General features: G+C 36.5%; 2 protein-coding genes across 4 annotated transcripts in view; both read left to right on the top strand.

Moving 5' to 3' along the window:
- Positions 1-470: 470 nt before the first annotated feature.
- On the top strand, positions 471-4,146 carry tmem236 (transmembrane protein 236). Its single transcript, XM_048164887.1, has 4 exons — positions 471-1,403; positions 1,876-1,948; positions 3,084-3,207; positions 3,289-4,146. Exons 1-4 carry the CDS (start codon positions 1,156-1,158, stop codon positions 3,870-3,872), a joined length of 1,029 nt encoding a protein of 342 aa, XP_048020844.1. The 5' UTR covers positions 471-1,155; the 3' UTR covers positions 3,873-4,146.
- Positions 4,147-5,826: 1,680 nt separating this feature from the next.
- cacnb2b (calcium channel, voltage-dependent, beta 2b) overlaps positions 5,827-26,822 on the top strand; it is a 47,201-nt gene continuing 26,205 nt past the window's right edge. The window contains exon 1 of one of the 3 annotated variants that reach the window (XM_048165083.1): positions 5,827-7,258. In XM_048165083.1, coding sequence (XP_048021040.1) covers positions 7,211-7,258 — 48 coding nt within the window. In that variant the 5' untranslated portion in view covers positions 5,827-7,210. Of the gene's footprint in view, positions 7,259-19,933; positions 20,394-26,822 lie in introns of those variants that run through there. The other 2 variants (XM_048165084.1, XM_048165085.1) reach the window with 2 other exon arrangements.

Genomic DNA, 26,822 nt, shown 5'->3' on the forward strand with positions numbered 1-26,822 from the left:
TTTTGTGGAGAGCATATGACTCCTTATGCTTTTGAATCGCTATATCATGGTACTTTGGTGTCATACGCCGATCGGTCTGTGCAGCGCTGATGCATCTCAAACAAGCCTATTATTGGCCACCTTCTGCGTCAGCGTCGTGCTGCTCACGCGAACAGCGTCGGCCAATACTGAGTCGCTGTTCTGACGTAGAACCAGGAAGTGCTGCACTGTGTTTACAGCATAAACAGCATAGCAGACTGACAGGAAAGGCAAGAAATTGTTGAATAAAGTTGTTATTTTTGTTATTTTAGTATTCTCATTGCTTAAATAACATTAAGGTTGAACCACTGTAGTCATGTGAACTATTTTAACAATGTTTTTACTACCTTTCTAGACCTTGAATATGCTTTCTATGGGGGATCCTCTCGGATTTCATCAAAAATATCTTAATTTGTGTTCCGAAGGTGAACGAAGGTCTTATGAGTATGGAACGATATGAGGTTGAGTAATTAATGATAGAAATTTCATTTTTGGGTGAACTAACCCTTAAAATTTATAATAACATTTTTAAATATGGCAGTTTTATGTGTTTTTGGTTAAAAAAATGAAAAGCCTGGTGTGCATAAGAGAGTTTCAGAAACAATTTGAGTATTTCCAACAAAAATGTATTGTCTAGTTTTTTATTATGAAACGTATTTTTTTAATCAATTCAGTACATTTTGTACATAAGAGTTTTTACTGAAAAAATAAAGATACTGTTGAGTTTTTTACCATGGAGATTACAAGCCTCAGCAAAATACTACTTGATATGTAAAATAAAATTAGACACCTTTATCCTCTTTCTTTTATTTTTTTTTTTTAAATTATCATTACTGTTTTTGGACTAAGAACACCATTAATATACGTTTTTGATGTGGGGACATTGCCGCATGTCATTATGACTATATTGTTTCAGTTTGCTACTGGAATGACAATTTTTCTTCCCATAACTCCATAAAAAGAAAATGACTGCTTCATTACTGTGGCAATAAAAGAGCACCTGTAGGAATGCAGTGTAAGCAGTGCCAGTGTACAGAGTCCAGAGCGTTCAGTCATTCAGCGTTGAAGGAGATGCACTGGATGTATTCAGTGACGGCTCACTCGTAGAGGGATTTACTGAAGACTCAAACTGCCAAGATGCCCTCTTGGAAGACTGTCAAACTCATCCTTTATGAGCTTCTACAGTTCGCATGTCTCTGTATTCCTGTGTTTGTAGTTATGGAGCGCTTCGCTTCAGTCATTCGACTTGTGAAGTCTAGTACCACTGCCTACTGGCTGGTGGTGGCGGCCTCTGTGGCCTATATGGCGTCTGCAACCCTGTTTGTGTGGGTTCCTTTGAAGTACTTCATCCTCAAGACTCAACGGTTCTCAGAAGTGACTAACTGGTGAGTACTAACCACTGCTTCTCTATTTTTGTATAAGGGTAGTTGACCCATGAACTCTTTTATTATTCAACAGTAACTTTTTTTGTTTGAATTTTCATATGTGAAAATACTTATATACTCTGACTGATTGTTGTTTCTTTTAAATTTTCACCACTCAGAATCACCCATTTTTTTGGCTTCACTGGTTCACTGTAAATGGTTCTGCGGTGAAATAATTTTCAGTATAGACATAAAAACTAAAAAAAAGATGAATTATTCCTTGTCACACTACATGCCACTGATTGAATGTCCAGAAATTTCATGTCAAACATAAACCAAGCTGCATTTTAAGTAAGACACATTATGGGACCAGGTTTTTTCCCCCTTCTAATGTGAAAAATATGAAATCATACTCTTAATTTCTAATTTAATTTCTAATAGTTTGTGATGCTAATTGAGTTTCACAATGAAAACACCCTTATTTCTTCTGCAGGCGACCTGTTACTCTCGCCTATGTGATTCTCAGCACTTTACCATGCTTTGCTATCATCATAGCCAACTCAAAGGTAATGGTCTCATTTAGAAACTACTATATGAATATGCAGCAATGTATTAATGTATTTTCTATAATAATAACAACAGCTAATTATGCATAATTACAACAACTAACACTAAACCAAACCCTAAACCTATAGTAAGTATATGTTGTTAATTACAATTACTCAGTACACTGTAAAAAAAAAAAAAAAAGACTTGTTGGTTTGACTTAAAAATGTAAGTTATCGGCCTTAAAATTTTGAGTTCATTGAAATCAAACATTTCAGTTAATACAATGAAGGCGATTGGTTCAATCAACAGAAACTCAAAATATTACGTTATCTGATCCACATTCATTATTGGAGTTAATTTGACAAAAGAAAAAATGTGATAAATCATTAAAATAATTTTTTACAGTGTACTTATTTTGTAATTACGTTATGACAATGGTATATTAAAATAAATATTATTAGAATCCATGACATCAATTAGTTCACTGTAGAGGGTTTTTGATTTGCTATATGTTTTTTTGGAGATTAAAATATGTTTCATGTTATGTTATTAGTTGTTAATATCAACATATTGTTTTTTTTTTAGGTTGATTTAAACATCACTACACTGATGGTTTCCTGAGAACTAGAGAATAATTTGGAACTTTAAAAGGTTCTTAATTAGAACTTTAAAAGTCTGTCTCCATTTGAACGTATACAAACACCATGTACTGTTTCTTTGTCATGTAACTTCATTCTGAAAGTAGGAAACAAAATACACTGTATATGAGAAACATTATGGCAGTTTTGGTATGTAATAAAAACTCTAGGGCTCATCAACACAACAGAAACCTTTCATAAACAAATCCTCTCTGAGGTACTCAGTAACTCAGTGTTGAACAGCAGATTTACTATTAACCCAAAGATGGGGTATTATAGACTGTGGAATGTGAATGGAGCTAAATTACAGCCAACTTAGATCTAAAATCACGAGGCCCGTAGTCTACACTACCTGCATTTCTAAAAAAGTTCTCACGGTTTTTGATTGGTTTAGTTTGTTTTTGGTGATACATCTAAAACTCATTTTCAGTCTTTCACCTCTATTTTCTCTTGGGACGATAAAAGGCTTTTTGCATTCTCTCAGCAACCCTCTGGCCTATTTATGGTTGTGCAGGTTCAGGTTGACGCTGGCATTAAGTTTGACCGCTTCACTGAGCTCCCTGTCTCTCTGGTCTTGTTCTCCCTCATTTGTGTGGACATAGTGGAGAGAATTCGCCCTCTTCGCCTGACAGGACAGGGTAAGAGATAATAGCCAATAAATACGGCCAATTAAATGATCTGTCTAAGTTGTGCTCTACTTTTATGCTCTTTTTAAAAAGCAAGTGCATTAGATCTGGATTTTGAGATGCCGGGTCCGGTTCTGACTCACTTGGAGCAGGTGACATCAGTGTCCGCGCAGCTGCAGGCTAACGGACGGGACGGCGACACGTCTCTCAGGTCGCCGGTCAGGAACGGGTCACTATTAGGCCCGTCTCGCACCAGCAGCACGGCATATCTCTACTCCTCTCATTCTCACTCAGGTCCCTTTCGCTTTTTCTGGATTCGAGACCCTCGGCATGACCTCTTCGTGGCCTCCTTCATGTTCTGGTTTGACACCGTGGAAATGTTGAGGGCGGCCGGGACTGATTCGGTGTATTACTCAGCGTGGGTGTTTCCCATATACATGCTGGCTTATCTGTCCATCCTACGTACTGTTCTAACTCCAGACAGTCCTCTGCTGACTGCTTCCAGCGTCCTTTCCCAAGATTTGCCCTTCCTGGTGGTGCGCATATGCCTGGTAGGGGTCTTCGGTTACGTTACCCCTGTGCTGTACATACTAAAGAACATTCTTGCTGCGGTGTCTTTCATGTACTTTGTCTTTATGACTAAACTAAAGCTGCTGAACAAAAGAAGCATGTTCTGAGGGCATTGTGAGGAAAATAAGAGAAGAAATAAGTACAGATTGACAGCCTATGTATTTTGACTTGTAAATATGAATGAATGTGTATATTTCATGATTTTTATTTTACAGATAACCAAAACTATAGACGGTCATCTGAATGTTTAGCCATCATTCTATTAATATTTATTGAAAATGATATTGGTAAATGCTGTTTAATATGTTTTAAGGCTTTTTTAATGTACATTTTAATTCATTATGTCAAATGTCATGTTTTAAAATTAAGAACATCTGAAACTACACGTTTATTGTTGGATTTCATTTCAGCATATGAGTGCAGCTATGGTTGATATTGAATGTAAGGTAATGCAAGTTCATCTTGTGCCAGGACACGTTTTGATCATGTAAAAACGGATTGCTTTTTATAAAACGCCTGAACAGTAATACTATGATTCTACTCTAATGTATATCATAAGACGCAGAGAAGCTTTTGAATTTCCGTGATGTTCAGAAATCCCCTTGCATCTCATAAATGAAACCTCTTATTGCTGCAAACCATAATTCCGTCCATCATTTTTTGTATTTCATGATACATAGACACACCTGATTTGTTATTGTTATACCAGTTATCAAGTTATGCATTTGTAACCTTGAGAGCTATGACAGTGTGACAGAGATCATTCTCTCCTAAGACTCTTTTTACTAGACCCTAGATATTTTTACTATTTATTAAATACATTTTAATATATATTTACATTAATATTTTTAATGAATTTTAATAATAAGGATATTTACATTAGTTTTTTTAAAGAAAAAAAACATTTCATTATTATTTTTCCAATAATTTACTGTAAAAACTTTCAAATTATCAAACTATAATATTATTGATATTTTTAATATTGATATTAAAAATTAATAAGCTAATTCTATAAGGTTTTTCTTTTCATACTTTCAAAATAAATTAACAACAAAATATTTTTATGAGTATTTTACTGTAAAAAACATGCATTGTCTTTTGTAGATTTTCACTGGAAATTGTTAAAGCCGCAGTCTGTAAGTTTTGCATCAGCAATACAATAAATCGCACTGCCAATGGTGATTAATCTAACGATCGTTTAGCTCGGATCACGTCAAGCCATGCAAATTATTCTTATTGTTATATTTTGTTCTCAAATTGTTAATGTTAACAACATCAGCATTGCATGACTATGTGTATTTAGTGTGTATTAGCGTTACCTGTAGATTTCAATTTCTGTAGCCACTCTGCAGTCCGAAGTCTTTCGCTTTTGACTACGGGTGAATCTCCAGTTGTCACTGATGATTGTCATTTGGACCTTTCTGGATTACAATCCACCATCAAAATGATGTTTAATTATTGCAGCTGCTGTGAGAAAAGGCTATAAATTATCAGCCGCCTGCAGCATTCTCACATGATATAGTCAGCTAGCTGAGACTCCTCCTTTATCTAAACAGACGTGACGTAATGACGCAAAGACGAACAGCTGCATGCTCAAATTTCCAGCGGAAACCCACTAGTACCGATTTTATTGTAAAACATTATTACAAGCTTACCGTTGTAAATAAGAAGATTGGCTGGTTATGTACTTGCTCAAAAATTGATTTTGGATCATTTTGAACCAAAAAAAGTTACGGACTGCAGCTTTAAATGACACTTTTTACTTCTAGAAGTATTGTCATTTTCACAGAAAATTATATTGTAATTGACACAATTTTCCTGTTAAATGTATTTTTCCACTATATATATATTATTTATATATATATATATATATATATATATATATATATATATATATATATATATATATATATAGTAAAGGTAACTAACCAGTTTAACTTGCAGCTAACAGGTTTTTACACAATTTTTTCCATGATTTTTCAATTAAACGATGAACAATTGAACAATTTTCATTTTTTTTTTTTTTTGACAAATAAATTTTATTAAACGTCCCAACATTGTTGAAGTCTATGACCACCAGGATGTTGCTTTATGTGTGATGATGATATCTCAATTTATTTTCTGAAATCCCATTTATAAGTATTCAAGGAGAAACCTCTGAATATGATATTCTTCTTTTTCAATCTAATGCTTATTTCAAGCCTATTTTCTCAGCTTGGCATTATTTCCATCTAACCAACGAGGCGTAATTTATTCTCTCAAAAGGAGATGTTAAAAACCCATCTCTGAGTGTGACTGAATTGTTCGCCTCAGTGTTCCTCCTACAGATTTCAGAATAGAGCTTAATTTTAATTCATTCCGTTTAAACTTGACAGTCAGCATCTGAACAGATGCAGCAAATGAAATTGCATGAGCTCTCGCTCACCTCCTCAGCAGGGGACAACAGAGGGAGAGGAGACAGCAAGGACAGACACTCAGATACAGTATATAGATAAAGAAGAGGAGTGGACTGACTGATAAAGCCTGCGATATAGAAAAGCATCTGAGATTCATTGAGAGGAAGAAGGAAGCGCATTTAAATTCAGTCTGTGTTTCTCCTGCATTACAAGCTCCACTAAGTGCTCTAGCATGCAGTGTAGCAACAGGGAGCGAGGGAAAATGGCAAAATATAGCCACAGAAAGGACACGAGGGGGTAACGCGAGGGGGTTATCAGGAGTGCCCGTGACAACATCAATGGAAAAAGAGACAGAAAGAGCCTAAATCCACAGGGAAGGGATGCGGGAGGGGTTGTGGAGGTAGAGAAGCAGCAGAGACCAGGGAGGAGAGACGGCAGACGGTGGACTCCAGCCTCCTCTGCCTGTGTGGACTGGAGACAAGGCAACCCAGACGTGGCTCGCTTCTGGATTCTGATTGGCCGGAGTGGGCGGGGAGAAGCTGACGCAGAGAAAGTCAGGCAGGAAAATGACATTTACACCGTGTATCAATTTTAAACTCTGAGCCTGTGTCTGTCTTTGAAAAAAAAGGGGTGCGGTGGGAGGGGTGGGGTGGGGGGGGTTTGTCTGGGGAGGGCGTAAATAAATAAAGCGAGGAACTCAACGGGGGAAGAGCGGAACAAACAGATCGCACACACCTGGAGCCAGCAGACTGTGAGCCTGTTGGTCTCAAGCATCAGGAGGATGTGAATCACTCACTTTGACTGACTGCATCCCATTCATCACTGTTTGTGGAGGAATGTTCGCTTTTTATCCGCTCTGTAAACCTACGGGCTGGACCAGAGGCTGTGTGGAACGGAGACAGTTACCTGCTGCTGCTGTGTCTCTCATCAGACTGATGTGATGGCTGTCCCTTACAGAAAGGGAACCAGAGGCTGTGTGTCACAGAAAGAGTGATTTAGACTCTCTTCTTGGCTGCACCATCATCTGGACCCCCCTGGATGTTCTCTTGATGTATTGCTGTGGTCTGGGACACTGGCGGAGAGAACAGTCCACCTATGTGAGTAACTGCAGCATGCTCAATGTTATCTTCCTTTGTCAGGATGCTCTTGGTTGAAAACCAGGGCTGCACGTGAAAATATAACCTGTAAATATACAATTTTGAGTAAGTATCACAAAATGCACTTTATGTAGAACTTGAAAGTGTGAAATAAGGGTAGCCTATATTGTCATTCTAAGCCTCCTTAAAGTTTTCAATTAGTGTTTTTGTGTATATTACACTTTATAATGCTAAAAACAGGGGTGAAGTTCATGTCATTGTAATGTCCTGACTGTTTTGTGGCATTCTGGACTTTCAAGATTTCAAAATGGCAACCTGTTCCCTCAGTAGCATTGAGTGAAGAGGTCAGAACTGAACCATCCACCTACTACTACTACTGCCAACACCACCACCACAGTATCTCTCTGAGCTCGTCATCATCATTCATAACATTTGACGTACGTACGAGCACGTATTTTCAGCGGGAACTAGAAGGTCTAAAAATACCCTTGCTGTTATTTTAAGCCAAGTTTTTTTCTGCCACCTGAGCTGCCGCATGGAGAGAAAGTGAATGAGAGCGTGTGTAAAAGAACAGAATGGAGACGCGTGAGTCACTACTGTGTGTGTCATGATGAATCAATGCCTTACCTAAATCCCCCAGAGCAGGCGGAAGGGGATCACAGTCACACAGAAGCACACTGAGCTCCAAAGCTGTCAAAGCAAACAGGTAGTAAATAGGCTTATCGTGCCTCAGACCGTATGCAGTGTCAGGCGCAGAACTCAAAGTGCAAAAAAAAAAAAAAAAAAAAAAAAGGAATTATAAAAATGAAAGCGCCGTCTTTTACTGTAACCGCTGCGTCAGATGTTTCCAAATCCTCAGAAATGTGCCGTTGGTATTTTCGCCACAGGACGATCAATGTCTTATGCTACAGTCAAACTAACTGCTAGATATTAGTGTGATTTGTAAGTAAAATATATTCCAGCACTGCATGCGATATTAACACTGGTTTTCAAAGAAATTACCTTCATAATTTCTCGAGTAGCTTGTGTGGAGTCAACATGAAATTAACATAATAACCTTGTGCTGACGTCACTTAGGCCGTGCTGGCTGTTGTATATTGTTAATAACATTATTATTTGTTACAGGTCATCTGTGTTTATGTCTCTTTTTGGTGGGTTTTAGTTGTGTTTCGTAGTTTCCAGTTTGTTTCTATGGTTTTATTTTCAGTGATTTGATGGTCAGTTTTGCAACTGTTGTTCATTTCGTTGATTAGTTTGTTTTGGTATTTAAAGCTGCAGTCCATAACTTTTTTTGGTTAAAAATGATCCAAAATCAATTTTTGAGCAAGTACATCCCAGGTGAAAAAAAAGTACATTTCTATAATATACTTAAAGTGCTCTATTTTCGTGCACTAATTTTGTACTTGATATACTAAAAATTCCTCTGTAGTATTTTAGGATTCCGGAAGAGAAGACAATGCTGAATAAAGTCGTCGTTTTTTGTTATTTTTGGACCAAAATGTATTTTCGATGCTTCAAAAAATTCTAACCAACCCACTGATGTCACATGGACTACTTTGATGATGTTTTTATTACCTTTCTGGACATGGACAGTCTACCGTACATACATTTTCAATGGAGGGACAGAAAGCTCTCGGACTAAATCTAAAATATCTTAAACTGTGGTCCGAAGATGAACGGAGGTCTTACGGGTTTGGAACGACATGAGGGTGAGTCATTAATGACATAATTTTCATTTTTGGGTGAACTAACCCTTTAAGGTCATCTTAAGTGTACTCAACTGTGCTATTTTGAGACAGCATGAAATATGAACTAAAATGTGCTTTTAATATACTATCTCTGTATTTAAAAAATGTATTTAGATACCACTTATAATACATTTGAACCCATAGTGTACTACAAGTGGTATCTAAATACATTTTTTAAATACAGAGATAGTAATTTTATAGCACATTTAAATACATATTTAATGCTGTCTCAAAATAGCACAGTTGAGTACACTTCGATGTTCTTAAGTTTATCTCAAGAAGTACTAAAGAAGAATTTTCAGTATATTAAGTACAAAATTAGTGCGCGAAAATAGAGCACTTTAAGTACATTATAGAAGTGTACAAATTAAGATATTTTTGATGAAATCTGAGAGCTTTTTTTTCACCTGGGATAACAAGCCAGTGTTCGAAACTATCTCCTTACCTTAGCCCGATTCACAAAGCTAAGCTTGTAATAATGTTTTCTATTTCGGGTGGTTCTGGTAGGTTTCCAAGGGAAATTTGAGGATGTAGCCGTTCATCTTTGCGTCATTGCATCACATCTGTTCAGATAAAGGAGTCCCAGCTAGTAGGCTATATCATGTGAGGATGCTGCAGGCAGTGAATCATTTATAGTCATTTTCTCACAGCAGCTGGAATAATTAAACTTATCATTTTGAATTGAACAAAGTGTAACAATAATGATTTGCACGGTTTGATGTGATCCAAGCTAAGCGATTTAATCAACATTGGTAGCATGATTTATTGTAATGCTTTTTTTTCTCAGTTGGTCAGAACAAAAGTGGCAGATTTGTTACTTACTTGTTCAGATGACATTTTCGGGTGAAAATTCATATTTTGGTCATACTTCCCAGACTACAATCTCTGATTCTGAAGTACAGTATCCACACTGGTTTGGTGACTGACAGCAAACATTAGATTCATCCACGCTGAGGAGCCGTGCCGATGCACAACTCACGTAAAGATGATAATTCCACAAATAACTGCAATTGCAGGTTTCAAACAGAGATGGCGACAAAGAGACAAACCTTACGGACTGCAGCTTTAAGCTCTGTGTTTCTTTCAGTTCGTTGTCTGCTCTCATCAGGTTTATACAGTTCTGTTCATTGTTTTCTAGTTCTGAGTATTTCTAGTTTTTGTTTCGAGTCAGAGTTTAATCAAATCATTACTGCTGCATTTAGATCAGTTTCTCATTTTTATTTGCAACAACCACCGACAATATTAATAATAAAATTATAAAATATTATAAATAGTCAAATATTTCGGGATATGTTCAGAATGGAATGCTAGTACTATGCAACTTACTGAAAATTGTGCTGTATACATAGCCTACATACTACAAACTTTAATGTGATAAACATTTCATAATAAACGATTCAAACATCTTCATTTTATCACGATTATTACTACATGACCTCATCAGCAAGTGGAGTCAAGCTAGCAAAAAAGTACATTTTTATTTTAAATCCAGTTTTGTGCAAAAAATATCCTAAATTTGGAAAGTCTGATCATACTTAAAAGTGAAGCACATTGCATTATAGGATGAAGTAATATTACACAGTAACCTCTGTCGTATAATATTGTACTGTGCACACTCTGTACTGTATACTGCAGCAATAAATGTATGGTAGTAGTATGCGATTACAAATCACTCTGACAGACATCACATTATATGGACAACAGGTTGCAAGTGCATTTTCATGTTTAATGAAATGATTTTAGATATTTTTATTAGAAAACATGACTAAAGGGATTATGAGGTGGTTTTTCTATTTTTGTCTTCAGTATAGAGCAGGACAGTGTAGGAGCTTTGTGTGATATATTGATGTGTTGAATAGATTGAACTTTCATGTTAAGCCTCTGAAGTGCACTTGGGAGGTGCTGCCTGTTCCAATTCGCTGCCATGTGTTCTTGGTTTCTGTTGTGTATCTAATCCCCTAACATGGATTATACGGCAAGTATTTGTGTCTAAAAGACACAATTTAGATTTCATCCAGGCTAGATTTCTTGCAGACACATTTACCACTTCTCTTGACAAAAGACTCTCTGACTTAGTGATGGCACTTGCGAACTTGATCAAAGGTTATGCCTTCTGGGAAGTGTTTTTTTTTTTTATGTGCTTTTTTTATATGTGGTTCACGTAAGTGTGATATTGTGAGGAAGAAACTGACTTAATCGGTTATAGTTTCATGAAGAAATCATTAAATGCAAATGCTATCACTTGGCAGCTTAACTTGAGAAGGTGAAGTATTAAAGGATTAGTCCACCCAAAAATTAAATTTCTGTCATTAAGTACTCACCCTCATGTCGTTCCAGACACATAAGACCTTCGTTCATCTCGGGAACACAAATTAAGATATTTTTGATGAAATCCGAGAGCTCTTTGACCTAGACAGCAATTTAATTACCACTTTCAAGGCCCAGAAAGGAAAACATTCCTTCCAGGTTCTATGTAGGTCTTACGCCGTAGGTCTTACGGGTTTGGAACGACATGAGGGTGAGTAATTAATGACAGAATTTTCATTTTTGGGTGAACTAAACCTTTAAGACTTTAATAAGTGGAAGGGTTGGAAATACGGTCTAGTTCGGCTTTTACTTTAATGTTCTTTCAATACGATATTCAACTCTTTTCTTTGGCAGATACTGATCTTGAGTGAACTTGAATTATATTAAGTGTTTATCTGGCTATTGGCAGTGGCTAATGGAAGAGAACCCATCTCTGTCATATTCTGCCAGAATACTGGAGACAGGATGGCAGCGGATGAAGGACATGCCTCTGTTAATGCCAATTTCTGGCATTCACATACACCACATTATTTAAATGAAAAGGTTGAGCAAACCCATTCTATTTTGATTGATAAGCCAGCTTTCCTCATTCTGAGAGTATTTTTTTAACAGTTTGTACTGTAGAGTCGACGGACACCCCCCAAAATGTTTGATTAATGTACACATACGACACTTTAGCAATGGGCTCATGCATTTCACAACCCTTTGGAACATTGAGTATTTTATTGTTTTATGTGAAGAATCATGTGTCACATGAATTAAGGAAATGAATGTAGACACCAGTACAAAGTTTTAAGCTTCAGCAAGATCGTAGATTTCCTTTGAACATTAGGAGTTGAAGAGTAAACCGTTTTAGTGGGGTGTCCTTGTTAGAATTATTTATTTATTTATTTGCAAAATTTGTTATCAACCAACTTTGTATGTGTAGATGATATGTAAACCAACATTTTGCAAATAAAAAAATAATTCTAACAAGGAGCAAGTAAGTGCATGCAATTAATTTTCTTATACTGAAAATGATTATTTATTCATTTTATGGTCAAAATTGACCACAGTAACTATTACTACAATAAAACGTAATAAATTCTAGGGTGGTCATTAAAAAAAAGCCTTCTAATTAATTTTGATGCAAGATGTTTTCTCTTTTTCTCTTCAGTCTTTTTAGATTATGTGACTGTTTGATGTTTCTATATAGCATTATAAAGTAGTAAATTCTCAATAGTAATCAGATTTACATATTTTATCATAGGCATTGTGAAAGCGGCTTGTGCAAATCTTGTCACACTTTTGGAAACTCATGCAAAAGTAAATTACCGGGCCTCAGTTATGTTGATATTTGATCATAGTTGCCCATTTTGGATGGGAACTTAATAATTCTACATATTTTCGTTAACTATGGTATAAATATTGGAGCTGTACTTGCTAGTTTTGGTTATTATATTTTACCTGTATATTATCTTAAGGATTCTGCGATAAAAAAAATAGTCCATTGCAATGCACAAAACAATCGGCCTAGCAAAACGAATACAGTGGCGAAGCCAGAGGGGTACGCCACATTATTCATGTATATTAACGTTGCGTATTAAAGGGTTAAGTTAACCCAAAAATGAAAATTCTGTCATTAATTACTCACCCTCGTGTCGTTCCAAACCCGTAAGACCTTTGTTCATTTTCGGAACACAAATTAAGATATTTTTGATCCCTTTGCTTCTGTGTTCTACGTCAGAGCGCTAACTCATAATGCGAGTGGATGGGAACTTCTACTATAAGAGTAAATAAAACTTGCATAGACAAGTCCAAATTAAACCCTGCGGCTCATGACGACACATTGATGTCCTAAGACACGAAACGATCGGTTTATGCGAGAAACCGAACAGTTTTTATATAATTTTTTAACTCTAATACACCACTATGTCCAACGGTATTCATCACTCGATTCGTGAGGTCTGATCGCGCTCTGACAATGGCAGTGATGTCTCGCGCATATACTTCAATGAGAGCGAGACATCACTGCCGCTGTCAGAGCGCGATCAGACCTCACGAATCGAGTGATGAATGCCGTTGGACATAGTGGTGTATTAGAGTTAAAAAATGATATAAATACTGTTCGGTTTCTCGCACAAACCGATCGTTTCGTGTCTTAGGACATCAATGTGTCGTCACGATCCACAGGGTTTAATTTGGACTTGTCTATGCAAGTTTTATTTACTCTTATAGTAGAAGTTCCCATCCACTAGCATTATTTGACTGACAGACGGCAACGGTTGGAGTTAAAAATCATCATTTGTGTTCTACTGAAGAAACAAAGTCACCTACATCTTGGATGCGCTGGGGGTAAGCAGATAAACATAAAATTTTTATTTTTGGGTGAACTATCCCTTTAAGGTTGAATTACTGCAGTCACATGGACTATTTTAACAATGTCTTTAGTATCTTTCTGGACCTTGAAAGTGTTGATTATATTGCTGTCTATGGATGAGTCATATACCTCTTGGATTTCATCAAAAATATCTTAATTTGTGTTCCGAAGATGAACGAAGGTCTTACGGGTTTGGATCGACATGAAGGTGAGTAATTAATGACAGAATTTAATTAACGTTAGTTGCAAGATACATAAAATTAAGCATAAAGGATGTCGCACCCTGTAATAGAAGCACAGAGCTGTTCAAAAATCCTGGCGCGCCACAGAGCGCCATTCATACTTTTCAATTAAATTACATTATAGTATTTTCACCAAAAAAAATGTTCAGTCTTGGCCAGATCTGTTTCCTCTGTTGTTACTATCAAAGTCATTATATACAGAATGGGTCTATCATAGTAACAGAGAGAAGGCTGGTGTTAGTTGATGGTTATGAAAAGCATACTGTGCTGTTTTGCAGTACTCAATGCTTTGACCTAGGCAGGACAGAGAGTGTTTGAACAGTGCCGGAGGATTATATGCATTGCTCATCCTGTTTTAGAGAGACATACAATCTGTCTGACAACACTGGGCAGGACGTGCCCTGTGCTCCACCTTATTCTTTCTATCATTTTAAATCTCCTCTCCCAGCTGTTGGGTGGGCTGGATTGGCCGCTCATGAGTTCCTGCCTCCAGCACTATGGGGCGGAGCATCATCCAGATGTTACGTTGCATATTCATACAGTATTTTAATGCATTGCCAGTCAGAGGGGCTGAGGAGCGAGAAAATGATAGAGACAAGAAGACCAAACTTTGTGTTTTTCGTTATGTCCTGGTCATGTCAGTTGCTGTACACATCATGTAGGTGGTGGCCGATGGCCACGGTGTATCATATCAAAGCCTAAATTCAGTGGGATCAGACACCAGCGCAAATGGGCCACAGATCTCAGAGGTGAACTTGGAATTTGAGGGCATCAGTCGCCGGTTCTCCTTCTCCTCTTTGCAGAAATGCCTAGAACTCTTAAGAATAAAAACGTCTCCTGGGTGAGTAAACCCTGAGGTACATTTTATGTGTGTCTAGCTAAATTGACATTCAAGGCACATGGATTTCGTTGGGACATTTGGCTCTAGATGAACTCTTTATTGATATCTGTAGTGTGTGAGTGCCAGTTTGTGGTTAGAATGATATGACTGTCAAATTTTGTTTTTAAAACAAGATCCTCATTAGCATATAAAGGGAGCAGCCCATCATAAGCCACAACATTAGCCTTTATGCTTACCATAATTTAGCTTGACATTATTAGCACAATGATCTTGTGAAAGTGGTTTGAGGTTTGAAAATGCACAAAACGCTGCTCTGTGAAACTAAAAATTGCTCCATGGTCCCTGAAGACCCTACAAGTTTGATTTATAATGCCATATTCAAACAGATGTGCAGGGAAAGACGCTTTCATGCCAGGACGCATTTCAAACAGGCATAATGAGTGACCTGAATGCTGTTAAGAACAAGGATTACTGAGGGGGAAAAAAAAAAACTCCCAGAAACACAAATTAAGCTCTTCTGGAGTATTGTAAGCAGACAATCAGATAGCCAACATTTTAGGTACAAAAAAGAGGGAGATATTCCAGTTGATACTGGACTAAATTTGATACTTACACTGTAAAAAATTACCGTGATTTTAACAGTAAAAGACTGTAAAAATGCTGCGGTGAAAAACTGTTAATTGGTTTACAGAAAGTTTCCGTACTATATACGGTGAATAACTGTAATAGATCTAACGGTACATTTAATGTAATTTTACGGTAAAATACCGTTAAATTCACAGTTCTGAAAAATTCATTTTTGAAAGTGAAAAATAACAATTCATTGTAAAATTTACAGTGAAAAACCGTAAATTGACATTCCCACAATTCCCTGCGTGACACTTCACATTTGATATATTTTTGTTGAAATAACTCTGTTTCTTCTTAGTTTTTCTCATTTTTTTCTAATCAGTTATGTACATTAGGGTTTTATGTTACATCTAATGTTGTTAAATTAATGTTTATTGCATTTTTAAAATTTCATGCATGTTACCATAATGGTGTTTAGTGTGTGTGTGAATGACACTGTGTGCACCTTCTATATATTAGTATTGTCCTCCTCAGCTTGTGGAAAAGCTGCTTGTGATGATCTTTGATTCATCATGTGACTCTCATCACCACTGTGTTTGGTGACTGTCAGTGTATTATAAAGGTACAAAACAGATATTAGTACTTCATTAGGTTGGTAAATTAACATTATATCAGTTAATGAAATATGTTATTTTACGGTAAATTTTACTGGGATTTTTTTTACAGTGTACTGAAATCCAATGTTAAATATACATATTTAAAATGTAAAATACACATGTAACTCCGTAAGTATGTTTACGGTTTGATGTCATTTTTACAGTATTGTTCTGGTAACCACAGCTGCCGGTATTTTTCCGTAGAAACAACGGGATTTTTTTTACAGTGTATCATTAAAGTCAGCAAAAACCAAACTGAATCCCTCAGAAGGTTCATATGAACCATATGCTTTTTAAAGGGATAGTTCACCTAGTCCTGAATGACACAAAAGGTTGTTTTTTTTTAAAGAAGGAAGATATTCAAACAAGTTTAAGATGACATGAGGGTGAGTAAATGATGACATAATTATTATTTTTGGATGAACTGTCACTTGTCACCAAGAACTAGTGGGTTAGGGTTAGATTTGGGGTTAGGGGTTTGCAGTCTCCCACCAAAAGGCTGATAATTTCTGGTGTGATTGTAAGGTTAGACAGATGTTTGTCTTCCAGCTGGATGTGTTTGTGTGTGTGAGGCTGAATGGACCAGCGCAGAGAGGTGCTGAGGCTGGAACTCCAGCAGTGCGTGTCTGCCTAGCTGTGTCCTTCTGAGCAGTGTATTACTGAGCGTGGCTTTACACTGCACACACCCTCTTTAAGAGGCTTATACTCTAGATTCTCTCTCTCTCTCTTTCTGTGTGTGTATGAAAAGCGTAATCCAACTGCATGTGCCTTCACATGCATATTAATGTATGTTCATTCTCATTAATATATAATGTTTCTGTGTAATATTTATGTCTAAATGTGCAGGTCTATAGAATAATTTTATAAACAGGCAAAGAGCTGTGTTCCTATTTGGATTGTAGGCTAATGCAATCTATACTTAGACAATGTAGCAGACATTTTTATGGTCAACGTAGGCTCCACAGAAATCCTATTCAGTTAGTGTGGCTGACGTAAAGTGTCTCACGCTAAGATCTGTCAACTAGTAATTTAGTAAGTGCATCTGTGTGCTCATGGAATGATCGTGACTGTGTGTGCGTGTGTGTATGTGTGGGGGTTGATGACATTTAAAAGTGAGAAATATATTTTAAAAATGATAGTTGAATTTTTCATACTCTTGGCTTTTAAATAAATGAATTCGGTAAGAATCTAAAGAAATGAAAAGAATTCTCATTTCCAGTGAGTAGTAGAATCAAGTGTTTGAATTAAATATTGGTTAATTATTATTAATTATTCATGGGTTACTTCACCCAAAAATGACATTTCTGTCATTAAGTACTCACCCTCACGTCATCCCAAACCCGTAAGACCTTCGGTCATTTTCAGAACACAAATTAAGATATTTTTTATTAAATCCGAAGGTTTCTGATCCACACATAGGTAGCAATGTTACTGCACCTTTTGAGGTCCAGAAATGTAGTAAAGACATTGCTAAAATAGTCCATGTGACTGCAGTGGTTCAACCTTAATGTTATGAAGCGACGAGAATACTTTTTGTGCACAAAAACAAAACTGATGAACTGTTGAACTGTTGTCATATGCAGTTGATGTAGAGAACGCAGTGCAGGCTTCCGTGTTTACGTCCGAACGTAGTTCGTACACACCATATTTTAATATTTTAAACTCAAAATGTATAATTTAAAAATCCACCAATTTAAATTCAAGCAAATTCTACTCTTATGTAATTTTGGTTCACTGGGCACCAAAAAACAAAGCTCTAATTTATGGGCCCTAATAGAAACACTCTTTCCATCTGTATGTACAGATAGTGGGTTCATGTAAACATGCTATTTAGAGTTTTTCCTTTTATTAAAACAAGTTTACAAGAAACATGCAAACACTGAAGACAAAATAGACATCCTAAAAGAGTCTCTCTCTCTCTCTCACACACACACACACACACACAGGATCACCATCGCATCACTCACTCACAGTTGTACACCTTTAATACTCTGTCATCTGATTAGCGCCATATATAGGTCATCTAGAAAGATGTAGTGGTCTTTAGTGGGCTACAGTGTTAGACTATAGTAATTATAATTTATTGTATATAAAAACAATAGTGTCTACAGCATTTCCAAATGCTGTGTGTCCAATCAGACTGTAGTATTTTGGTGAAAATTCACCTGTCACTTGGTATAATAGCTAATGCTAATGTAATTTTTGGCCCAGTGTTTGCGCCATGTGTTAGGCTGGTGAATCATACTCCTGCTGTTGTTTATGCATTTAAAATGTCCAATTTTCTGTCATGTTATGTTGTGTGAATAATTTGGATGATATTGGGCCGCTAATTATGGTCATTTAAACAGTATCTGATTTTAAGAACATTTTGATACTTTTGTACAATAAACATTACATACAAATGGTCAAATGGCATTCTAAAAAGTGCTGATATTACAGTCCTTTTCATTGTAACTACGATCTCTACGAGGACGTGAACGCTTTTTACAAGCTAGTAACTACAGGACTTACAAGGCCGCGTAAACGCACCTTTATTATAGCGCATTTAATTCAACAGCTCAGGTAAAGTTAATGGTATGACCCATTTCAGGGGTGGCCAAAATTACGATTTTAAATCAGTCAGAGCTAGAAATGTATTTTCATATTTATAGGTAAAGCTTCATATTATGGGTAGAGACCCCCCCCCTCCCCCTCCCCCTCTCTGGAAGAAATAGTCAAAGTAGCCTAGTGTTCTAATATTCTATTTTGAATGCATCTTATGTCTTCATAAATGAGTCATTGAATCATTTACTCAACCTGATTCGTTCAGGAACTCCTGTACTTGCGGAGTCTGCAAAGTATTTAATTCTGTAGTAGACTTATTTGGACCTATTTTACTTTTGAGGGCCACGTTTTTGTTTTTTTTTTGAAAATGTCCTTGCTAATATAGTAAAACATGATGAAAACCAACTTGAGATGACATTTGAAGTCATCCCCGCTATTTGAAAGACTCATATATTTTACTAGAGCATCTGACAAAATATTAATCGCTGCAGCCTACTTAAAAATGTTTAGTTAATTTGAATGAATTATGATTTTAAAAATGGTTATGAATTGTACATAAATACTTAAATTGTTTCATTACTAGATAATCATTTTTGAACAAATCTCTTGAATGAATGATTCAGTGACAAATACATTTTTAACAGTTACTTATCGCCACCTTGTGGTGTAACAGTGTAATCGATACTATTATTTGAAGCGTCAAGTTACTTTCAAAAAGGTGATTTTCTCTATTTTGATCACTAGATATCAGTGTTTATATCCAAACTTTAAACTCATCCTGGTACTTCTGTGATTCAAGAAAAGCATGTCCCTGAATGAGCGCGGTTTTATTATAGCGCATTTAATTCAACAGCTCAGGTAAAGTTAATGGTATGACCCATTTCAGGGGTGGCCAAAATTACGATTTTAAATCAGTCAGAGCTAGAACTGTATTTTCATATTTATAGGTACAGCTTCATATTATGGGAAGAAATAGTCAAAGTAGTGTTGTCTTCATAAATGAGTCATTGAATCATTTACTCAACCTGATTCGTTCAGGAACTCCTGTACTTGCGGTGTCTGCAAAGCATTTAATTCTGTAGTAGACTTATTTGGACCTATTTTACTTTTGAGGGCCACATTTATTTTTGAAAATGTCCTCGCTAATATAGTAAAACATGATGAAAACCAACTTGAGATGACATTTGAAGTCATCCCCGTTATTTGAAAGACTCATAAATCTGATATTTATGAAGATATTAGTTAATTGGACCAATTAACCCGAAGTCATCCTCTATTTTAAATCTACTGATATCAACAGGCCTGTGAGATTTAAGTTTAGTTGTAAAGTTACAATTTGGGGTTGTCAATCATCATTATCTCCGTGTAAAAAAAAACCCATTATGTCACGAGATGTCCTCACCAATATACCTTACACAGAATATCAGTTTTACTAATCGCGGGGGTTTGCAGCTCGTGCTTGGAGCAACAGATGCCACGATGTGGAATAAAGCCCTTCAGAGCGGGGGAGGGTGGAGGAGTAGTGTGGCAAACTCCACTCACAGCGAGAGACGCTCACACCGCTTGTGTATCCACTCATGGAGAGACTTTCGGTCCTTATCGTTTGCGACAACTATCAGATAAACCCGAGGCTCGCGACGTTATGAATTTCACCGCGCGCAAAACATGCCGTAAAACCTGCTTAGGGTTCATCTGACAAAGTTGGCTGGCTGTCCTGGGACGGAACAGATTAAAGGGGATAGTACATGGATATTTCTCAGTCGTTGGTCAATCTCGGCTGAGAGCACAGAATTGACCACTACTTAAGCTGTTAATCGTGGAGAAACGAAAAGAAAAACGAGCAAGTGGGCATGCCACCCAAGAAAAAGGTAAAACATCTTCTGTGTTAGTGCATTTGTATGTGAGGGAGTGATGGTGAGGTAGACATGAGAGTGCCATTCGAGGAGAGTGCCATCTGTTGCTTTCAGCTGTAATCCATGTGAGCTTGAGCTGCTCTGCATCATTGCTTTTATGTACTATGGAGAATATACTGCCTGTGCACCAGGACTGGGGTAAAGAGTGCTCTACCTATGCTGGGTGTTTTTTGTGTCAAAAGTAAAATAGTCCTGAAATGTAACCTCCACATGACAGGTTGCACAATCATTGCAATGCTGAAAGCGATGGAATTGTGCTGAGCAGTGTTATGAACATAATCCTTTTCCAATTGTCAGGATTACAAAACTCAGCTGTTTCTCAAATGATATCTAAATATAGAACAGGTGTGGTGTTTTTGTTTTTTGTAGTTTATATTTTTAGGGGGAAATACCTGGATAACTGGTTTGCTTTACTAGAATAGGAAAAACACTTGACCTGCAAAGGGGCATTAAACTAGTTTCCTTGATGGTTTCTAATGCATTTATATACATACAGTACTGTGCAAAAGTCATAGGCCACCATTATGTTGTTTTAGCAATGGTATAATGACCATATATAATTATTTCTCAGTCTCTTTATTAGAATATAAACAAAATACAGTAAATTTTTATGCAGTATTAAAAAACAGAAAGAAAAAAAAACAGCTTTTATAGGCTAAAGCGGCAAGTATTTATTGACCTCCTCTTACACTTGAGCAATAGCAGGAACCTGGCTCTCTTAAACCCATATGGAACGGAAAAGGACTGGGAGGCCAAGAAAACTTTCAAAATCTGATGAGAAGTTTCTCAGAGTTTCTTTTTTTGGAGAAAATGGAAGAAGTCCAGGAGGTCACACTTAATACTGATTTTTGCTTAAAGAAACATTTTTTTTTTTTTTTTACATTTTGTGTACATATTTCCTGTATTTTCTGTTTGTATCGTAATAAAGAGACTGAAAAATAAACATGGATGGTCATTAAAACATTGCTAAAACAACAAAGCTGGTGGTGGCCTAAGACTTTTGCACAGTACTGTATATATATATATTAGATTTCATGTTAAATTAAGTGTAATTTTTTTTTTTTTAAGGATATAGGATATTTTTTTTCTGAAACCAGTTCCTAAAGTCTAATTTAACTTTGCTTGTCGTGTAATCTCATTTTATGCATAGATATTTTTACTAGAAAACAAGATCGATTAGAAAAATTGAAGATAAGTAACTTTTGTCTGGCAGAAAAATTAAAAATTTAGTTGCATGTTTAGTAGCTGCAGGTCGGTGAGGACGTGTGAAACTGTCTCTGTCTGCAGTGTTGTCCGCTGGACAGGACGAGTTTGTATTTGTCTCTTTCTCTCCAAATCCTGGATTGACGCATGCCATCTTAATCTCCTTACAGAGAAGCAATCATGACCAGGAGCAACAGCCAGAAAGAGAGACGTCCTGTGCATGAGTGTAGCTTGGCCTAACATCTCCCCCACAGTTCTCTGTTGTGTTTAGTAGGTCTAAAGAACAGTCCGTATCTGTACTTGCTTTACATTGCCCTAACTAGTGTTAAAATGATATAAAAATCACCAGAGTAGAAATTACACAGGCAAAAAAGCCCCTATTGAGTTCCTATTTTATTAAACATTTGGTATGTCTTTGAATACTTTGGGAAAATGCAGTGTTTTTTACAGAATTTTATAAGACATTCTTCTGCAGTGTACTATATTGTATGTTTATCTATCTATTTCTAGATGTTGGCATCACTTACTTACAAATTACAAGTATAAATTGTAAAAAATCTATATAGTCATTACTTTATAGTGTACAAACAGTAACATTTGGCATAGCCATGAATACAGAGCAGTCGAATACCTGGGCGACCTGCCAGAGCTCATTTAGCAACAGTCAGGAAATCTTAATCTTATAGTCTTAATTAGATTAGGAGGCAGTTTCGAATAAGAAAGTGTGCTGCTCCAACATCCACAGATTTGTCCCCTGTTTTGTCTACTCAGAGCTCAGGAAAACCTCACCCATACATTCACCTGAGGCTGAACTAGCCTCGAATCTAGTTAATAAAACTCTCAACTTTAGAATTACACCGTATATAAGCATGTAGTGTTACTGTCTGAAGTCATTTTTCAGAGAGAATATTTTTCACTAAACTTCTGGCTCCTGCTGTACTCCCAGTGTGGAAGTGAAAGGTGCTGACTCACTAAATGGATCTGACCCAAATCTTATGACATGTTCTGTGGTGCGGTAGCAGGAGTCACACAGGTTGCAGTAGGTGTATGTGGGGGTTCAGCCCAGGACTCAAACTATTATAGCACTAGACTAAAAAAACCCACTAGTGTGATACTGTGACGTACCTGTGTCTATTAATCACAGTCTTTTAACTATCCTAATTATTAAAAAACAGAACACAATAAGTCATGTTGTTTTTATGAATGAAAAACCCCTTTCGTTACTACTCATTTTAATGATTAATACAAAATATTGTACTTTAATGGAAAATCTAGATTTTTAAAAGTCATACACCTCATAAGAAATTTACTGCATAGCCAGCACATTTCCTTTTCTTGAGGTTTCCATAGCAACGTCTGTTCTTTTCTGTCTCTTTTAATGCAGACACACACACAGTTTTCTGTTGTATTGATAAAATATTCATAAAATAACTTTTCCTCATTTGTATTTCATAGTATCATCAATCTGCATTGTTTATAGTAAATGTTTGAAATGTAATATTCCATCTAATTGAATTATTTGTAGCTTTAACAAAAAAAAGTTAATAATATTCATATAAAACCAGTGCTGGCAATAACTGGTAATCTCTCCTTTAATGTATATTTTCACAGCAGTGTGGTTGGACTCATTTTGTGTTTGTGTATGTGGAATATCACTGAATTTACTTTAAGATATAATGCAGTGACTGACTGGTTTAGAAAACCAATTATTTATTTGCAATACAGTAATGCTGTCAAGTCTGTTCAATCAGTTCAATCAGTCCAGTATTATAAATGTAGGACTTTATATAAGACCACATTTGGCCCACTAAGTGTTATCTATTCACCCGATATCTGTTTTCTAATTAAAAAAGTGCAAAATTTTGCAGCACATTTTATAGACCATTTGGGAGCAGCAGACGTCACAGTTACGTCACTTGCAGCTGTGCGCACATATTGGTGGCAGAAAAAGGAAAATGGGCAAAATCCACAAAATGTTTTGTTGTGCCTTTGGATGTCAGAATCAGAATGGAAAAATATAGTCTTCATTGTTATAGAAAAGCTTTGAAGCTAAACGCAGACGTTTATGTTGCAAGTCACATGAAACCTGCAATAATTAGCATGAGTAATTCTACATAATATTGACATATGCAGTTCATAGGGGACATACATACACTGTGTGCAGAATTATTAGGCAAGTTGATTTTCTGATCATATTTTTTTTTTTCCAAGCACATTTTACCAATTCCAATCCACATCAATCTTAATAACTACTATTAATATTGTTTTTATAAGTGCGGGAGTTCACTTTTAGTCCATCTCTTATCCTGAAATGTCCGTCTTACAGAGATGGACTAAAAATGATCTTCTAAAACTTACCGCCAGATTCTGGAAGATAAATTCTTCAATCAGTGGTACAAGAGGATGTGATGCTGGTCCTTCAAGAGTCACTCTCAAGCTGTCTGTCTATAAGGCCTATAAAAACCCAGTCTTCATGTATTTTATAACACTTCAGCTTGTGATTCTTATTTAGTGCGGGTCATTTTTTAGGATTCTTTAGCTAACCTAAGCCTCTGAGATCCTGACACCTTGCATTTCTGGAGATTCCAGGTAGGTTGCAGTTCTGGAATATGGTGGCACTGGAGACTAAAGGGTTCCTGATGGTTTCACACTTAATTCTTCACCTTAATTCTTAATTATTTTGCAGTTAACATGTACATTTCTTTTCCACCTGTTTTTGTATGACCCCGCTGACCCAATGAGCATTTTGCTGTCCATTGGTCATGCTTTAATAATTTTTGACTTTTCAGTCTGAGTTAAATCTCTTTTTTGGCTCATTTTGCCTGTAAAAGAAAACCTGCCTAATAATTCTGCACACCTAAATATAAGGCATTTTTCATTTCCAGCCTTCATGAACAATTATATATCACTTAAAAATGATTAAAAACAATATTAATAGTAGTTATTAAGATTGATGTGGATTGGAATTGGTAAAATGTGCTTGGAAAAAAATATGATCAGAAAATCAACTTGCCTAATAATTCTGCACACAGTGTACATAGCCATGCAATTACAGCGTAAAATAATATTTAAACCTATAACATTTTACGTATTATTAACATTTAAACATATAACATTTTTATCTTTTTTCTCATATAACATTTTAAGCCTTTTTTCTTGCATTTGTGTGTCTCCCAGTTCGTACTTTATAACTTGCAATTGTGAGTTTATATCACAGAGAAAAAAGTCAGAATTGCGGGATACTGTCATTTTCTGCCACCAGGTAGGCTCTGCCCACAAAAACACCATCGCTGTTTGCAAACACAAAATAGGTCTATTGAACAGACATACTTTTTTTTTGATGTTACCCCAAAACTACTGACATACTTTGTATTACAATCTGTGAATATTTGTTAAGAAATTATACATTTTCATTCTGGTCTGAACTTTTTTTAAGATACCTTTTTCTTTATATTAGAATGTAAATCATTCCATTGTGTCAGTATCATATTGGTGGCAGATTGCTATGTTTTGCTGCATTAGGAAACTGGATAAGTTGCAACATGCCAGACACTTCTTAAAGAGATTGTCTAACCATCTGTGCATGAGCTGAAGCTAGTGCCTAATTTGGTGATGCAGCAGGACAATGATCCAAAACACAAAATCATCTGAACTGCTCAGTAGAATCAAAATGAATGCTTTGGAGTGGCCTAGTCAAAGTTCTGACTTGCTGTTGAAGATTTTTCTAGTTAAAACAGTGTGGCTAAGATATTATATCAATAATGCATTACGATAAAACATTAAAATTGTAGAGTGTGTTCTCTTTCTGCAATATTACATTTTGTTTCATTTGTTTATTGGCAACCATTAGTTCGCCAAAGAGGAATATCATGAAATGATCAGGGAATTTCAAATTTGACTAGCTGTCGCTCACTTTGTTGTAGGTTAATTTGGGTTTGCACTAGTAAGTCAATCACAGGCCCATCTGCAATGTACCTTTGAAGATAAAGGAACACTGAAGTCTATAGAGTTTGGTGTCCAAAAAAGTTCTCACCACAAAACAAGTGCTACATTTAATTTCTCTGCAGCTGCCTTTGTCGAGGCCGTACCTTGAACAATGACTAGATGGGAAAGAGTGGGGAGAGATCTTCTGTTCGCTGGCTCAGGGAAATCAGCTACTCCCTTTCAGTATTATAGAGAGGCATCACACTTCAATACATGTAAGAAGGAGAATAGAAATGATCAGAATCCCCACTAAACTCTGTGGTTGGAAGAGCATCTTGGCGAGCGTGGCACTGGTTAATAATTCAGCAGCGTTTTGTACTGCTCTCTCCGTGACATTGACTTGCAGGAGAGGCGGCACTGAGTGAACAGATGTCTATGGCAGACATGAGTAAACAAAAGCGAGCACCTCTACATGACTGTGCCTATGGGAACCCAATTATCCCAGTCTCCTCAATTCCTTATTTTATTCACTCCTTTTCTCAATCTCGTTTCACCACCTTTTCTGTTAATTAGCCTCATTTCTTCCAGCACAAACTATGTTACGCTCATGTGTTTGCTGCATGCCCTTTAAACACTCGTGAGCACAATATTCATTAATAATAACATTCAAGCTCGCATTGATGTTCTTGACAGACGTTTTGAAACATTTACACCATTTGCAACTTTAATTGAAATTTTGCTTTGATATAATAATTTTATGTGCGATCTAATTTTGTCCTCCTTTTCCAAAAGAAGACACCGATTTACAAAAGCATGAATTTCCATGCTGGTTTGGTGCTGGTCTATCTGGTGTAGGCATGCTGTTTATCAGCACTCCAGCATCCAAAACACAACATATGCTGGTGACCAGTAGTGCTGGTCTTGTCAGCAAGGTTATCAGCCTTATATTAAGGTCAATATGATGTTGTCAGACTGCGTAGCACCAGTGTCTCTCGAGGGGCTTGTCACTGTGCCATTACTGTCAGCATGTTAGTGTGCATGTGAGCACGTGTAGGTGTGCCTTTGGGAGAGTGTGCTAGAGTGAGGGTGTATTTCAGTCATCATGACTTCTGCTGTGACATTGCGAAACTGAAATTTGAAGTCTTGCACTAGATATGGACTGAATTTTAAGAATGAGAGAATCTAAAATGTAATTCAGACATGACTGCTTTGGCAAGTTACTTTGAAACACAAGTTATCTTTGGCGGTATAGTTCCT

The sequence above is a fragment of the Megalobrama amblycephala genome, linkage group LG17 (genome assembly GCF_018812025.1).
Source record: "Megalobrama amblycephala isolate DHTTF-2021 linkage group LG17, ASM1881202v1, whole genome shotgun sequence".
In the NCBI taxonomy this organism is placed as follows: domain Eukaryota; kingdom Metazoa; phylum Chordata; class Actinopteri; order Cypriniformes; family Xenocyprididae; genus Megalobrama; species Megalobrama amblycephala.